The sequence below is a fragment of the Columba livia genome, chromosome 4, assembly GCF_036013475.1.
Source record: "Columba livia isolate bColLiv1 breed racing homer chromosome 4, bColLiv1.pat.W.v2, whole genome shotgun sequence".
NCBI classification, from domain to species: Eukaryota; Metazoa; Chordata; class Aves; order Columbiformes; family Columbidae; genus Columba; species Columba livia.
In genome coordinates this window covers 48,108,696-48,126,530 of record NC_088605.1, presented here as the reverse complement: position 1 = coordinate 48,126,530, position 17,835 = coordinate 48,108,696, and the positions used below count along the sequence as shown (strand labels likewise).

General features: G+C 42.8%; 1 protein-coding gene across 30 annotated transcripts in view; it reads left to right on the top strand.

The window, feature by feature from the left end:
• FAM13A (family with sequence similarity 13 member A) overlaps positions 1 to 17,835 on the top strand; it is a 163,762-nt gene that overhangs the window by 101,662 nt on the left and 44,265 nt on the right. For 23 of the 30 annotated variants that reach the window (XM_065061512.1, XM_065061522.1, XM_065061532.1 and 20 more), the window contains one exon: positions 11,240 to 11,281. The exons of 2 other annotated variants lie outside the window; for them this stretch is intronic. In XM_065061512.1, the coding sequence (XP_064917584.1) occupies positions 11,240 to 11,281 (42 nt within the window). Of the gene's footprint in view, positions 1 to 130; positions 406 to 11,239; positions 11,282 to 17,835 lie in introns of those variants that run through there. 5 more of the 30 variants (XM_065061535.1, XM_065061537.1, XM_065061534.1 and 2 more) reach the window with 2 other exon arrangements.

The following is a 17,835-nucleotide window of genomic DNA, read 5'->3' as shown; positions in this document are numbered from 1 at the left end:
TAAAAGTGGTATGGAAGACCTTGTGGGGTGTTTTTGTTAAAAGTTATCCTGTGGCAATTAGCCCTCAGTTTGTGGGATTTCTTCTAGGACCAACTACACACCGTAAACCTCTTTTGGTTAACCCGTATCTGCCCAGGCCTGTGGGATGGGCCGGGGCGGGGGTCCCTCGCTCCCCGGCGACAGCGAGAGGGGCCGGGCCAGTGCTCTCGGCGGCGGGCGGGCCATGTCAGCCGCCAACCCGGGGCTGGCGGCCCCTTCGCCCCTCCCGGGGCCGGGCCGCGCTGCCCGCTTCCCCGCGGCGAGGCGCTGGCGGCGCTGCGTGCGCGGCGAGGCGAGAGGCGAGGCGAGGCGGACGGCTGGCGGCCCGATGGCCAGCATGGCTTGCGAAGTCATGCCCCTGCAGAGGTACGTGTCCGCCCGGGGCAGCCCCCGGCCCAAAAGGGGGCGCGCGGCTTATGCAGGGCTGCCCGACGCGGGGGGAGCCTGGACTCCGGCCATACCGGGAGGGGCAGCACCCCTCGGGCCGGCTGCCTGGTGCCGGTGCACTGTAACAAGTCAATGTATTAACGGGGTCCTGGGGATGGGGGAGATCTCTGGCTTCCTCCTGCGGAGCGGGTGAGGCTCGGTGTAGCACCCCGAAACCCGTGCCGTGTTGTCCTTAGGGGGAGGGGAGAGCCTGCCGAGGGGTGGGAGCAGCTCACTGGTTTATAGGGATTTAGATGCTCCGGGGACACCCCGTCCCGGCGAGCGGTGGGGGTCTGACGGCTCCCTGCGCGCAAGCAAACCGCTCCCTCCCGCCGCTTTAGTGCTGCGGGGGCTGTAATGCGGTAAGGGAGCCCAGCCGAGCCTCCATGCACACCGCGCCTATAGCTGTCTGCTCACACACCCGGCGTGCTCTGCCTCTGCACCAGCATGGAAGGGAGGTTTAGTTTTCAGAGGTAAAGGGCTGTTTTGTTTCCAGGCTGTCGAGACACACGTCCCTTCAGCACCAGCTGTGAGTGTGTACCTGTGCTGGCATGTGCTCCTGCCACAGCATGGCAGGCATAACTGCAGGCAGGCTTTTCAAATGGCAGGGCACAGACCCACTGGGGCGATGAGGGGGGCGAAGTGCACACAGTACTTTTACTGAGTCATTCATATTTTTTATCGCTTTTTCAGTTTGCAAAATTATACAGCCCGTGCCTCCTCTAGCCTTATTCAAATAAGCTGAATATCAATCTTTATGTAATCTACAAAACAGTAAATAAGTAATGTAGCATGCCATTCCAGCACTGTGGTGGTGCTATTTCGGCAGAAGCTGCCGAGTTGCTGCTTACTTGGCCACGATAAAATAGTAACTGAAATTCCTGCCCAAAATGTTACTGTCTTGATAAAGTGCGGGGTCCTCTGCAGATAAATGTGGAGGAAGTCTCTTTTGCAGTAATGCAGTCGCAGGGTTCCATGTTGATGACTGCAGAGAAGCAGAAATGTGCTTTGAATGCCTTAAGCAGTAGTCATAGTGCATCCTTCCTATTTGAAGGACCAGTCTCACATAATATTTTTAACCTCTTTACGTTCCAGAGGATTTGTGACTGTTGTAGCGGAGGTTAGAACAAGTGGTTGTTAGTGTGCTCTTTACTCACCCCAGGGGAAGATAGGTTTCATAGGGTGGCTCTAATTAGACTCTTTGTTTTTTGTTGTTGCAAGGATTCACTCTCAATCAGCCAGAAGTGCACCCCACACTTTAAAACTGAAGATTTTTATTCAAACTCCCATTAAACCTTGAGCATGGTACAGAATTGCTTCAGCTTTGCGCTTAAAAAAAAATATTCACAAAATTCTGGCTTGTTTTCCATCTCTTTGATCTATTTTTAGAATGTGTATACTATACTCTTAGCACTTAATTTTCTTTGGACCTAGGGGCAAACAAACAGATACTCCCAAATCCCGTAACAGCAGCATTCTCCAGGGTACACCTTTATTTTCCTACTCTTCCCCTTGGAATGCTGTCTCCTCCCTTCTTAGAGCAGTGTTTTGCCATGGAAGAGAGTCTTGCTGGCTTCAGGCATTTTTTTTCAGCTTCAGGAAAGGTGATGCCTGATAATGTTTAGTACCAGCGCAGGTAGCAGTATGCTTGTGGTTCCCGTGAGGTGCACAGGCTGATGCTGCTGTTCCGGCTGAGGATATGGACAACTCTTAGTGCACGGTTCCTGTTGCTGGGTCCAAAGCAGACTAGCAGGAACCTCCAGGTGCTGCAGCTTGGGGCACTTCCCAAACTGAGAGCATCTGTGTTAGCTTCTCAAAAAAGTGAATGAGCTGCCAGCAATAATCGCACTTGTTTCCCCTTCTGGGAAGATAAACTCCCTCCTGCCTGTGTTCTGCAGGTACCCTGCTCTATGCTCTCTGTGGGCCACAAGCTGGCCGTGCTGCACCTGCCATGGGAACCCTCCTGTGGCTCTGTTTAAGAAGCTGTGACATTTAGGATTTGTTGCTAGAGTGGCGAAGTATTGTATCTACCAAGGTATCTGTGAGCTGTGAGTCTGTCTTCCTAAAAATCGTTTTATGTGTTTGCATAGAGCCATATGTACTATACAGTGTCATTTTATTCTATATATAGGTGTCAGTGGATTAGCACATGATGTGATAGGGTGGCCTGCTGCAAGGGAGTGACAATGGGGACATCAGGGTTGGATTTCATTGCATGGGTAGAGGTGGAAAGCCGAATGTGTTGAACCCTCCATTGCATTAGGCACTATATCGCACAAGCACTGTAAAATAGGCACCTGTGGATGTCACATGGGTTGCATTACTGATTTTCCAACAACCATTCCACTAGTAATGTTCTGTTGCTAACAGACTAACATGTTTTCTGAATAGCATGAGCTTACTTTAATAACTTAAATTCCTAGTTAGAGCATTGCTAATGCTGTTAATGTATGTTTTAATTCATTTATTCTGGCTTAGTCTATTGCAAATTTAACAAAAGCTGTGCAAAGCTGAAACCTGTGACAGCTGCCTTTCCCAAATACATCTGCCAGTTTCCATAGGAGATAAGACAAACAGATACACACTGGGGCCTTGGTTGTGATCAATGGCCTCCCTCACTTTGCTGAAATGAATCAAGGCAGAGGAAAAATTAAGCCATCACAAATATTTTTAGAAATTGCATCTGATAGAGGCAGGGAGTGGGATAGGTCTGTTTCTAACCTGTACAGCATGGGCTGTCTCGCTTGCTGTCATCATCAGGGTTGTTTGATTTACCTTACTGTTTTGTTTGCTTGGAGTCTTTCACAAATACCGAGTACTTTAGCCTGAGAACACCATTTGTATTCCACCACACTTTCTTCTTTTTATTTTGGAGTGGCCACTGTGTTCTCTTTAGCATATTAGTGAGCCTTAGAGAGTGTCAAGTTGTACTGTAAATAAGACTGATCCTTTGGACTTTGTTATCACTTTCTATCCAAGGTACTGGGAGTGCTTGACAAGCCCTAGTGAAGTATGTTCTGGAATATGTATGTGAAGTGTGTTCTCTGAGGGTGGAGAGAACTTGTATCTGATTTTTTTAATTTGTTTGGTTTGGTTTTGTGTTTTGTTGTTGGTTTGTTGTTGTTTGTTTGTTTGTTTGTTTGTTTTCTGGTGGAAGACTGAAGAGATATTCGAACCTTTCTTCTCATCTTTGTCAAGTCATAGTCATAGCCTATTGCAAAATGCTATGTGAATTTTTTGCCTTCCAGGCTCACATTTGACCAACAGCTGGGTTACCCTGTGTTGTCACAGCTGTGATGTGATGGGTATAGGACCCTGTGGAAGCTCTTCCTGGGTACCTGGGGGTCTGACTAAAAGAGGGAATTGATGAGATTTTTTCCAGTGTTTGCCTCTGGGATGTCCTCCTGATTAAGCAAGAAACTATGAATATTTACCTAACAACTGGGCTCTTAGATAACTTTATTTGAATCATGCAAGCTTTTAACAAACAACCTTGAAATTGAAATCACTGGTTACCTGGTAACAGTTCTTCACCATTATAATGCAACAGGTATGTGTGCGTTATGCAACTTCACACTGTTAAACTTGAGAAGAGGTGAGACTTTGGCTGGTACATTCATTCCACTTCTTTCTGACCTGTTTTGTAGTTCTATCCTAGTGAAGACAATTGCAAAACCACAAGCAGCAGCGAAGACACTGCCCTGTCTTTCATAATAAGCCCCAACTAGTTTAAGAAGTAAAACACCAAAAGCAAGCTATTTAACACTGATGTCGTTTTGTAAAAGATAAGCATATTTGCAAACCAGGAGGATAGTGAGTAGAAAATAATTATACAAAATTGTGCCGTCAAGGCTTCTAGTAGATTCAGATGTGTTAATAAAAATGGAAAATCAGCCTTTCACTCAGTGACATTTAATCAGCAAGAAGTTCTGCTCCTTTCAGCTTGCCCTGGGATGACCTGTACTTTCCCTGATGTTGCTTTGAAGTGGGAAGAGGTGTGCCAAACGACTTCAGTGTATTTTTTTTTTTTTGTCCATTCAGGCAATGTGCCTCAGTCTCAGTGCCCCCTCACGCACAGCCTGTGCATTTATGCCTGTGGATAACATGGTAGATTCCCAATGTGGCACAGCTATGCTATATGATAGTATTCCTAGAATTAAAAGGCTTCTGCTCTAGGCTTGGGTACTCATGCCTTAATCTTGGCTGTGGAAAATAGAACAAGAAATAATAGTGTGTGCTCCTTAGATGTGTGACAGAGTGACCCTTCATAATAATCTCAGCTTGTTTCTGTGAAATAGTAATATTGCTGTTTTGAATGCCAGATAAAACAGGACACAGAAGCTCACGCTTTTGGAAGGCAAATAAGGCGAATAGGGAACTCTCCCCCACAGACGTCCCTTTCTACAGCCCTGCAGTTACATTGCTGCACAATGTGATCTCACAGGCTTAAGGCGTAACTTGCTTGAAAGACATTTAGGAAAAACACTGCTGAAGAAACAGCTTTGGGGAAGATGGCGGGATCCTTTGGAGATTAATATTTAAACCAATACCAATCCACCCCCACCCAAATTATTGGATATATTTTGTGGAGTATATGAGTCCAGAATAAAGAAGCTGGGTTGTCTGCCTGCTATTTTTACATGTGGTTCATGTGGTGAGTAGCTTCGCGGGAACTTCAGCAGGAGCTTAACTTGGTTTCAGTGGTAAGCATGGTCAGGTATAAGTGTAATTACTGTGAAGGCAGGAGATAAATATTTGAAACAACGTGTTATGGTTTTGACTATAGAAGTTACTCTCGAGGGAAAAAATGCAAGTGTTTGCATGGAAATAACTCACGGACAAATAGCTATTAAACGCTTGTTTCTTAGGCAGTTGCTATATAGTGCATTCTTCCTCCCTCCCCCTCCAGTTAAGGGTGTAGAGCAAGGATGGCATTGCTCAATAATTGATGGTAAGTGCTGACTTTTAATGATGACCTTTTAATCATCACAGTGTTATCATGTTAGATTAAATTTATGGTTACTCTTGCATCAGGGATGGTATTATTCTTTCGTCTTTTGCATAACATACCTCAACAGTCTTGCTTTATTTGAAGGAAGAAGCTTACATTGCCTGCTCTTCTTCGTTTGCAAAAACATTACCTTTTACCCACCGCTGTGAAGCACAAACTATGAGTAAATCACTCTACTGAGAAAATAAGTACGCAATAAATTTTCATGAGCCGCTTCAATCTTGCTTTTGTTGCAAGCTTGAAATAACTTTTATGGGAAAATGACTTGGAAAAAAAGAAGTGCTGAATGAGACAAGATGTTCAGCAAAAAGCACTACTGTGGCCTCAAAATTGAGGCTTTCTTGAAGCTGGTTTTAGTGTTCTTAATGTTGACTGTCAGAATAAGTAAATAAACTATATTGTTAAAATCCCCTGCAATTGCAAAAATGGTATGTATGTTACTCCAGGGTGACATGGTGTTTCTAAATGGTGAGAAAACAAGACACAGATAACTTTGAAGTCTTAACAAGTCACCCAAGCTCAGACTTCCTGCTTCTCCCCATCAAAAGCTGCATTGTTAGTAATTTGATGCCACTGATTTTTTCAATGCCTTTTAGTTTGACTGTATTAAAATTAGAAGCAGCAATCTCATTGCCTGAAAAGGTATTCTTACTACAAAATAATTCATTTATTTTGAAGTCCAGAATATCTGTGGTGGAATAGAAAGTGAGCCATTTCTTTATCGCTCTGTTGAGGTCAGAACAAATAGACTTTATGGCAAAGCATTAGGAAAACATGACCTTGGCTGAGCAGCATGACCCTACCAGTGTCTAGACCCTTCATCTCTAGTGCAAAATGTTGACACTTGAGTCAAAGTACATTTTCATGACTGTAAAAAAAAAACCACTTTTTTTTTTTTTTTTTTTTTTAATTAACTAAATATCCCATTTAATGTTTGGAAAGAGATGCGGAGGAGGAAGGCAGCAGTAGCTTTACAATGGAGGTTCCAGTGCCAGCAAGCCAGGACGGAAGAACTGCTGATAGTTAAGTGCAAATAAAACAAGGGGGAAGGGCCCCAAGGCACCCTTTGACCTGGAGTGTCTGACCTTATGGGCTGTCCCATATGCATATAAATAAATTGAGAACTCTCCATCTAAATGGAGCTCCAGAGCTCCAGCTCTGGAATGGACTCAGCAGCTCCCTTATTCTTTCTGAAGGGGAAGATGAGATGTCAAAAAAATAAAGGAAAACCATCATTGCATATTAGATAATGCAATGGGTGAACGGTTGCCTGTAACATTCCTTTTGCAAAAGAGGGAGGCAAAAAAAAGTAACTGTGATTCTGTAATGGAAATTTATCTTTTAACAGTTAGATTTCTTCCAAGCTTCCCTATTTTCTTCTTTAGAGAGGGAAAGGATGCGTTGTGTAAATGCTGTAAAATACGTGTGCCTGAAAACCCTAAGATGTGGGCAATACTGGCGTTCCTTCCAGTCTGACAAACTTTTTTGTTAGCTCGGTGAAGGTCACAGACATAGCAATATTACTTCTTTAGCCATAAAATAAAGAGAACAAGTTTTTTCAGTTTGGCTGGTATTTGTTTTGGTTTTTAGCAATAAGGAAGTGATCATATGCTTAGGTGTTCTTTAGGAGTGTGAGAAATTGCTTTCCCAAGTATTGCATGAAAGAGCAATTCATTTCTGTTTAATCACTTCTCTTAGGGAAGCTATGTATATGTCTGAGAAGAAAGAGACTACTGTATTTTGTACTCACCTGCTTGGCCAAGTAATCGGTGATGGTTGAATAAATAACTATTTTGTGTGTGTGAAGTTATTTCATCCTTTCATTGCCTTCTGGCATGTGTAAAGCTGGACAAAACTTTTGAGAGTATATTAAAACAATCAAACAACAACAAAAATCCATCTCATTTACCACAAAACCTGCTTGTCTAATGGATAAATTCTTTGGGGGGCAAGGTTAGAAATTTAGAATGTATGACGAATGCACATCAGAATGATTTGTCCCCTGCGTGCTGTGGACGGCTGACTTGGTGTGCCAGGTCACTGTGCCAAGTATTTAGCTTTCCTTTCTTTCTCGAAGAGTTGTATGTCCCTTTAAACAAAGCGGAATTACACAGCCCAAGTACACTATACAGTTAAATGTTAAACATATCTTAATGATTTAAGGATACGTGATAGAAAGGGCTTCCTAGCAATACTAATACACCCTTCAGTACAAGGTGTTTTAAAAACAAGTAATCAGTTGGTGTTTAATCAGCATAGTGTGAGTGATAGGGTCAAAGAATCCTGCGTACAAGGTTTTAAACCAATTTCATTGTGCAATATCAACTGATCATTTATGAGTCATATCTTGCACATTTTTCTTGCTTGCCTGTCTCTTTTATATCTGAACCCATGTGATTGGATATACACAGGTTTAAAACCTCTCACACATTTTTCATTTATTTGTTAAACTAAGCTGTGCTTGTGTGTATAATATAAACACATCAGTTTATTACCTTACAATACAAATAATTCACTGTTTCTTAAAGCATTTTAATCAAAACAGAATCTTTGTGTGCTAAGTGATTACAGTAGGGCTTGGTGGTGTCACATCTAATTTGAGGGATTGTGAATTATGTGGAATAGCTGGTTTAAATCTGTGTGTGATTTTCACAGCTCATATCTTCCAGTTCACACAGATGAATTGACTGAGGTGCATGAAGTTAGGAAAGATTTTTGGGATATGTTGTTTTTAATGATTAGAGGGGAAATGGATAATGTGCTTTCCTCAGAAGTAGGAGATCTTTTTAAAGGTAAAAGATTTTTATGGTTTTCTCAGAAGTCTAGGTTGCATACTAGCTAGTAGATAGTTGGTGAGTAGATAATGGTTTTTTGTACAGATATAAAACTTGAACTTGTGGAGCAGCAGTTGTGCTTGTTGTGGAAGAAAAGGAAGGAAATGCAAGAGGTTTCAGAGTCCTTGCTGAACACTTCTTTTCCAGCCGATCTGTCAAAGCAACTAGTGGGAGTATGAATATAAGAAGGTTATTTGGGCATTTTCAGTATTATTGTGCTTCTTGGAAATTAACTTAGAAGTTAATTTCAAACCCTGAGATGAGGAAAGTTTTTTGTAAAGGAAAAGAAAGGATTTGTGGTGGGGCTTTGAGAACTGCCCCTTCCATACACAGCAGCATTTGGTGTTGCTATTTGAAGCTGCATGGGTGCACAGAAATCTTGATGGTACTGCGAACTTTTCGCTCATTAGAAAACATTTTTCATGTTTTGTGTGCACCAGTGGGGCTTGTTGGCATTGAGACTACAAGTACAGCTATTCACGTAGTGAACTGAACATTACAAAAAACTTTACCAGTAGCATTGTGAGTTTAAAGTAGCTTCTTTACATTTTTATACGTATATATATATATGTATATATATATGTATATATTCTCCCTAAGTGCTAAACAGAGAGACAGCTTATGCATTCAAGCTGATAGACTGTGCATGCTCTCAGGGGAGCGAGCCTGGGTCTGGCAGAGGTTCTTACTGGTGCCTTTGTTGCAGGTCATCTTCTGTTTCCCTCCATTTTTTCTAGGCTGTCTCAAAGGCATAGCAGTTTCTCACAAGGACCCCTTGCAAGGACACAGGCAGCAGCGTTACCTGCCTGGCTGCAAGCAGGGGCTGTCAGCCCCCATTGTGCTGCTTAGGGCCAGGTCTCGATGAGGGCAGCAGCAGCTTTTGGTTCTCCTGCAGCAGCAACCAACTGCAGTTTGCTTGAACTGCTGAGGACAGGCTTTGTGGAAGTGGCAGCAAAGTTTACAGCAGCAGCTGTGCTCCCAGTCTTCTCGGGGAGCTGCGCAAAACTGCCCAGTCACTGTTGCTTTACAGAGGTGATGTGAGTTTTGGCAGACCGCGCTGATTTCGGAAGCAGCTTTTCCTTCCACGCTGTGGTATTTGATGTTACCCTTGAGTCAGTATTTTGGGCTTCCTGCACAACATGCTGGAAAACCTTTTCTGTAGATGTCTGTAGTTGTCTCTTTGTGAATCTCTGCATACTGTAGTGGGGGAGTTAAAATGATGCAGAAGTAAACCCCTGTGATTTTTTTTTTCTGGTGCATTGGCTTACTCCTCTGTCTGTCTCTCCACTTTTCTGTCCTTTCTGATTCCCTTGCATCCTACCTCCTCCCTCATGCTTCTGCTCAGCAGCTGAATTTGGCATTCATATATGTGGATCTGTAATAACATTGACTGGGTTCAAATGAGCCACAGCGAAATCTGTCTCTGTGTATATCCAGGATGAGAGCAGTGTGCTTAGCTGGCTGGGGGCCAGCTTCAGCTCCTCTCGCTGAGGGAGTTTTCCACTGGCTTCAGTGAAATCTGCAAAAGCAACCTGTTGAATATTTGATCTCCTAGCTACAAAACCTACAGAAGTTTCCTTTCCCTTTTATTCTGTGCTTAGAGAGGCTTTTATAAACTGATAAATAAAGTCTTTTAAAATTCCTTAGATTAATGGACTCAGGCTGGGTTTTCAAAAATTGTTCAGGCTTGATCTACTTCAGATCCCTGTTGAAAGCTGGCTGAGGTGATCAAAACCCCCAAGTGACTTGAGTTTAAGCTGAGCTCACGTTACCCAGAGTATTCTCCCATATTCTCTCATCCTCTGAACAAGCTCAAACGCAATGGATGCCTTTACAGTGTGGCAGTGCCCTGGGACCTGTGGCACATTGCTGCCTGCTGGTGCAGTCCCAGGCTGCTGCAGCAGCAGGAAAGCAGCAGGGAAGTGCTTGGTTTCCAACACCTGTGGGATGTTGCCCTTTCTCCTTCTGTTTGAAGTAATTTATGGAGCTTCCCATCTCTTCTGCTGAACTTGCTGTGCTCTTCAGCAGACACAATTAAAAATCCTTCGGGGACAAATTGACCTCAGGGGCATTTCCTGTGTGCTTGGAGGAAGGCAAGGGTCTTACTCTGGAGAACAGGACAAAGTCGACCATTTATTTGGTCGGAATGACTTGCTGAAGTTCATTTGAACCCCTTTTTACAGCAGCACAGTCTTAAATTGACTTAACCCTCAGTCCACCACACCTTTAAGCTTCAGCACCCCAGCAGCTCAGTTTTGCCCTCGTGCCAGCACAGACATGATGCGCTGGATCAGGGAGCTGGACGGCCACACACCAGGTAGGTAGTTATGTTTGGGCCAGGCCAGTTGACTGCTGGAACTGCATTTGGTCAGGGGAGCTCCACGCCAGCCGATGGCAGTCCCTGATCTCAAGCCTACGGAGGTTTCAGCATGGTAAACTCCGTTTTCCATGGGAGTGATAAAACTGGGCAGGGGACAGGATTCATAGCCTTATGCATATACCCATGGCCATTTCTTTGGTCTCTCTAGATGTCATTTGTGATTTTTCCTCAACTTTTGCTTTAATAGGCAGATTGTTTAGTTCTGGAACAGCAGACAGCAACAGGCTCTGGTGGTTTTCCTGGCAAGATACCTTATTGTTGCTATGGGAATAGTCCTTGCACTACTGCAGAGCTGGGGTGTCTCCTGTAGCAGGAGATCTGTTACACCACATTTGTGGACACTGGAAATGAGTTGGATTCTCTTAAGGAGTGTAACTTAGAGCTCTCTTCCATTGATAAAACCAGAGGACAAAACAAATGTGTTACCTCTGTAACAGGTATACTGTTTCACGTTTGTTATCTCTGCTTTTTAAGCGGATCTTGCTGTAATAAACTGCAAATAGATGACAGAGCTGCATACTAACTTTAAAAAATATGTTTTGTTTTTAGCTCCCAGGAAGACGAGCGGCCTATGTCACCCTTCTATGTGAGGTATTTACTCAATTGTTTTAATGTATTTTTCTGTGTGGGATTGACTTGTTATTGGCATTAAATGTGGGGACTGATGCCAGAAATGCTGAACAGACTGTAATCAAACTGAAGATTAATGTTAAGTTCGTAAGTATTGCTCAGCTAGTGGGATGAATGAGTTTTTGGAGATACAAACTGTGTTGAAATTTTTTTGTATTTAGAAATGAGACTTGAGGTTTAATGCCAGTCTTGTAAATTCTTGATTAGAAGATGGACATTCGTTTTGTCTTTTCTTCAGTTCATTATGTAGCTTAGATGCTTGTTGTGAGGCGTGTATAATCTGTGGGCATAGGAGAGTTTTTTGCCACAAGCTTTGATGAACCAGCAACATGTCCTGCTCAGAAAGGAACCAAGAACCAGATGAGGAGTGAGCAGCCCAGGCAGCAACGGCTCCTGTGCTGCAGCCCCCAAAAGCAGGAGGGTGCCTGCACCCACAGCGTGCCTGCCAGCAGGAAACAGCATTTGCCCTGCATTCAAACAAATTGCGGTTCTTGTTTTGCCAACTGGAGGGCAAAGTCACTGCTTGTAAAAGGGGCCTAATTCTGTTGACATCAGTGAAAGTTTGCTCTGCTTGCTTACAGTAGCAGGCTCAATTCCACTGCTTTCATTTACACTTAGTGGAAGAACAGGAGCCAGGGCAATTAACGGTGAAGGGCTGCAGAGGAGGAAGGGCCGCATATTATAATTGGCTTCTTTGATTTCTGTGAAGTTTAAACAAATAAAAAGAAATCCCTGTGGTGCTTTTTGTGAGAGCAGTGATACTTGGCATTCTTACAGTGATCTCTTCAATTTGTTAATTCTCTTGCATATATTCCTATTTATCTTTGTAGCTTGGGCGTTTTCTTAGAGATTTTTTCTACCATAAACTACAGCAAGCATGCATTTAGTGCATGTTCTTGATATGGAGACTTGCACTAAAACTGTACAGAAATGTGAATCGATGAACTGTTCACTGAGTAGCCTGGTTGCATGGTCTTGTCTGCCTTGTTGATTCACCATCATCCCCTGCAGTTTATTTCTGCAGATGTTGCCTAGTCTGTGCCTCAAAAGCTCCAAACTGTCCAAGGAGGTTGTGCCTTTTCCTTGGGGAGATTATTTTGTAGCTGCATACGTTCCCCTGCCACAAGTTTTCCCCTGTTTAAATCCTTATCCTGTCTTTCTGTTGAAAATATTAGTTCCCCTCTTTCTTTCTGTCTAGGTGTGACCTTCAAATGATTGTAGGCTTTCATCACATTTCCATTTGTCTTACTGCTTAAAACTGTTATGGAAAAATGATCCAGGAAGGAGGTTCTCTTCAGCTGACCTTGTCAGGACTGCTGAGGAGACGGGAAGCAAGAGGTGGACCTGAGAAAACTGGTGTCCAAAGAAGACATTTCTGAGAGGGAGGAAGCACATTTGAAAATTCTAAATAGAGATGTGGATGTATTAGGATGGGGAACAAAGAGTGAGTGCATCCATTGGAATGAAGGGATGGCTTTCCCTTGTAATATATCTTGCAAATAGGAAGGGAACAGTCAGCAATAAAGACAATAGCTGGAAAGTGAAGAAATGGCTAGCAGTAGCAGAGAGGGAGCAGCACACCTTGCAACGTTAAGGCTTCATGCCAAGCTTGCATCTTTTGTAGCACTGCTGAGATGCAATTACTTGTAAATAAAGCTAACAGCTTGCAAGTCTTGCTGCTATTTATCGCACATCAAAAATGTGTACTCCTGAGGTCAGTTGCCAAGTGCAGTCAGTTTGTCCAGAGAGCTGGTGCTGGCTGGACAATTCATCGTGCTTCAGCAACTGAGAACTCGAGTAGGTGGCCAGTTTTTCCTGTGCAACTTCGAATGTTCTAATTGTTGCCCCAGAGCTGTGCATGGCATATGTAGGAGTTGTGGTTTACACTATGGAAGAGGAAGGGGAGACTGTCTGCTTTAGCAGACTAATGGTCAAATCTATTTGTATTGCTACCAGCCACACTTACATAGTTTGAAATACTGTTCAAGTAATCCTTCAAGTGAATCATGAATGTGTATGTACCAACCAGTCACTGCTGCGTTTATACAGTTGTTGCATATAAATAATTATGCAACAGGTTAATTAAATGGGAACAAGAGCTCTTTAGCTTCCAAACACTGCATAATATGTTGCTCTTGGCAGACAGAAGGAGCATTGTGTCCCTTTGTAAACCAGATTGGGTAGAATCAAACCAGAGACTTGATTCTTTTGTACTGTACCATGTCAGTTTGCAACGGAGATGTTTCCCTGGATGTTATTTTTAACAGTAAGGCAAATGCTTGAGGTCTTAACTTTAGGTCAGAGCTGTCAGAATGCCACCAATACAGTGTTTCATAAAATGGCACTGAGTTAGGGTTGTGGATTTGTTTAGCTGGTTGATTCGTTTGTTTTTAAACATGGGAGTAGTCATGGCCAAGTATAGAATTAATCACTACTGCTGCTCTGTAAGGGAATAAGTAAACAGTCATTATGGTACAAGAGTCAGTGATAAATGAGGTAAAATGTGACATAGGCTTGTCAAGAGAGGTGATGCTAGTACAACTGGATTATTTTTTTATAAGACTTTCCAGAGAGAGGAAGAAAAGAAGTATACATAATCTGTCTGATGTCAGCATAATGCTTTATATCATGTCGTCTGTATGGAGAAAAAGGGCATTAGTACTAGAGCTTAAAATGGTTAGGGAGGGGCTGCAACCTATAGGTATTTCTGGTAGGAGAGGGAGGAGATTGCTAGTAAAGCTCCTTAAGTGTCATGGACTTCTTTTTTCTTTAATAGCCACTGGCATAATAAAATAGAGTCATGCTCAAGAATTGTCCTTATAGCAGAAATTTAGGAGGGGTAAATGGGATGGGGGTGTCCTCTAGGAGAAAATGTATGACAGTGAGATATAAGATGATTGAGATAGACATAGATATATATAAAGATAAGTACGAAATATACAGGATGAAAAATAATAACATAGATAATAAATTCATCTATCTCAGGGCCAGTAATGAAAATCCATGAGATGAAAGAGGAGTTCCTCACATTTGGAAAAGCCAGGGAAGGAAAGGACATGGGCATACTTCTTCGTGGAGGGATGGAAGGGAGACATGGGATGAAAATTTTCAAGTTGAAGTAATCACATGACAGTTGATATACAAAGTGAAGTATTTTCAGTGTACTTAGAGGAAGTATGGATGGCCTTGTACAAGAGTCGAAGCCTCATACAGTTTCAGTAACTCACGTTCGAATGGCATTGGATTTGTGAAGATGATTAAATAAGTGGGCAGACCCTGTTACAAGATGGAAAAAAAAGTGCAGGGAAGGCTTATTTACTCTAAGTGAACCAGACTACACATGTTCCCTCTGGGTTTTAGACAGAGGGCAAAGATTGTTTATGCTAAGTAACAATCCTGATGCAAGAGAAGAAGTGTACAAATGGGCTACGAATAAATTTGGACAGAAAATTAGAATTTTTTTAGCTGGAGCCCTCTTTTTTTGGGCATTGCAAGGATGAGGTGGGTTTGACCAGTTTGAGTTGTGGGATTGGATTCCATTCACCTGCTGCTGAGCAGGGTTATTCTCTCCCTCTCCATACTCCTTGGTAAGACAGTTTGTTGACTCAGCTGGGCTCAATACCAAGCAAGCAGATTTCTGCACTGTTAAAGGAAGGAGAAAGCCTTGCTGGGTGATTGATTGTTCTAGGGAGTCGTGCCTGAAGGGCGTTTATGTTCCAAACCCTTTTGTAACGAAACCTTGTGGTAGCGGGTGTTGAGATTGTTAAAAAAAATTGTAGCACTGCTCCTTGTATAATTCTGTAATGAGACGGTGAATGCCAACTGTACTGAGTAACAAGAACCCTTGTGTAGTTTCAGGTAGTGAAGCAGCATCTGGCAACAGCAATTCCCTGTTAGAAGTCGGGGTATCTGCATATACGTGCTTCACGGTAGTGTATATGCTTTAGGTTTGACATAAGTCACGTAGATGGTTTCAGAGGCGTTTCCTAGTGATTACGTCCTGAGATAATCCAGAGTGATATTACAGGGGAAAAAAGCAGAAGCTTTGTAGTGCGGAGCTGCCTTGTTAACATGTAGAGCATTAAACTGCAACTGGGAAGAGAGCTGACATCGCAAGCAAAGCCAAAAATGGCATTAGATACTCATGAATTGAAGGCAAGGCACTGGACAGTTTGGCCTGTTTTAGTACTTCTGTTCTCTTGAAGTACTAATATCCTGTTGGCAGTGTTCAGTACAGCTCACTGGTTCTCCTTTTAATAGTTGTGATCTGAGACAACCCTTTCTGTATAATGCAAGTCAAGCATTCCTAGCCTGTAGTGTATTGGCTAAGGTGTTTTACTCTATTTGTTCTCAGGTAAATTTTCTGAAAAAAAATGAAAAAATCTTGCAGATTTCACATCTGCTCAGAAATTTTCTTGGCCACCTTCCCACTGGATGCTTTCTCCTTGGTGGGACAAGCCCTAGGAACTCCTGAGGCCCACAAGAGCTCTGGGTCCTTTTTCAACTTACAATTACATTGTGTGATGCACATTAACATCCTGCATCACATCAGCAGTGGCAAAAAATAGGCTCTGGGCTGGTGCGTGCCCCTGCTCACAGTGTCCTGCTACCACGTGGGTCTGAGTGCCCCAGAGAAGCACTTCCCTTCTCCAGAGTAGAAGCTGCACAGACGCAGCATCCAGATTCTCCAAGATAAATTGGGTGGTGTGCATGAATCCCCTTCAGGATTGTCTTTCCTCCAAGCAGTAGGTGTCAGTGTGTACCTGTCATAAAGGGTGATCCCAGTGCAAATGGAAAACAGTGGGAATCCTGAAGAAAACAAGACAGTTGCTTTTAGCGGGGGTTGGTTTCCTGCATAGTAAGAAGGTAGTGTCAAAGATAATGTACCACGTTTAAAGGAAGGATAATTGGATCTGAGCTTGTGAAGGTGCTGAGAAAACATTGAAAGCATGTCTGCTGTGTGATGAGACATCCCAGTAACTAAGAGCACATCTCTTAATTGTCAAACTCGTTATTTTCACATTTTATATGCAGACACAATCCTTCTCTTTGGGGAATGTGTGTCAGATGAAGTAGCCGTCTTAGAACAGGTCGCATGTGAGTCTGCAGGATTGCGTGTTACAGTGTGCAATAGTTGTGGAGAGTGAGCAGTGTTTAGACTATATAAATACCTATGAAAAAGGAATTGCCTAGGTCACAGGTTGGAATAATGTATTTGGGAGGACTTCAGAAATTTCTCATCTGAAACATCAGAGCCATTTGAATGTCCTCTACTTTACTGGAATGGCAAAATGTTTAAAAGATTTTACATCTATTGAGACTTCCTTACTGTTGCACTTGGCTTAAAAAAAAAAAAGCTTCCTGAATAAAGCAGATGGATTGTAAATAAATCTCAGCAATTAGTGGCCTTTGTTCCAGATTGCAAGTATAGCTTATGATTTAGGCCATTAAGTATGATCATGAATTAATTCATTGACTTCATAAATGAAAACCCAGTTTGGGAAAATACTATGCCAGTAAGTCAGTTTTGTCTGGTTGATGTTTTACTTTGCTCTTTTAATACCTGGATGCTACTAGATTTTTCTCAATAGTACTTTGAATGAAATAACAGGGGAGGGGGCTTGATGTCCAACTCAGTTATCTGTCTGCTGTCACAAGATGCTGAATCCAGAGTGTAGGAAACAATTATTTTGCAAATATAATAGGCCCAGGCAGGATCTCTTGGCAAAGCATATTTTTATAATGATTTTGCAAGACCGGGTGTTCTACCTAAAGGTAGGCACACCTAATAGGGCAAAAAGCCCCTGCTTATATCTCCCCAAAATCCTGGCTGCAATTTCCCTCCCCTGTTCCCCATTGGTTGGGTCCTTCAGGGTTTACAGACTATCCCGACACACACAATACCCTTCCCCTTATCAGTCTGTTTAAGATATGGATTCCTGGTACTTTGGCTACACTTTCCCCTAAATTAACTTCTCAATACAGGTATCGGTATGTATACAGGTGTCAGTACATATTCTGGGAAGAGACTGTGTATTACATTAAGAATTCATAGTCCGATGTCTCTCGGTCCTTCCCCCCTGCTGGGGTCAGGCACCAGGTCCTCAGTTATGTAAAAACAACAGTTCTTAGTTAAATGTTCCTTACACAGAGCAAACAGGGTGCAGGTATCGCATGAGGGAATTCTCACTCCAGTGCATATATTTTAAGCTGACGGGGAGTAGGAAGTAGGGAGAGCAGGGGAGATTCAATGTACTTAAAGCTGAAGGAAAATACCACCCTTCCATTGTGGAGGTTGAAACGGAATGGGAGAAGAGTTTACCTTACTTGTGAAGCAAGATGTTATCCTGAGCTGATGGATAACCTCTGAAAGTGAGCAAAAGACTTTGGTAAACAAGTAAGACAACACTGGGAAGTGCTACATGTCAGCCTTCCCAAAAGGAAAAGCGTGAGGGTCATAAGAAGCCAGTTCAGAAGGTCATAGCACTTAAAACAGCTGCATGCCTTGATGTGCT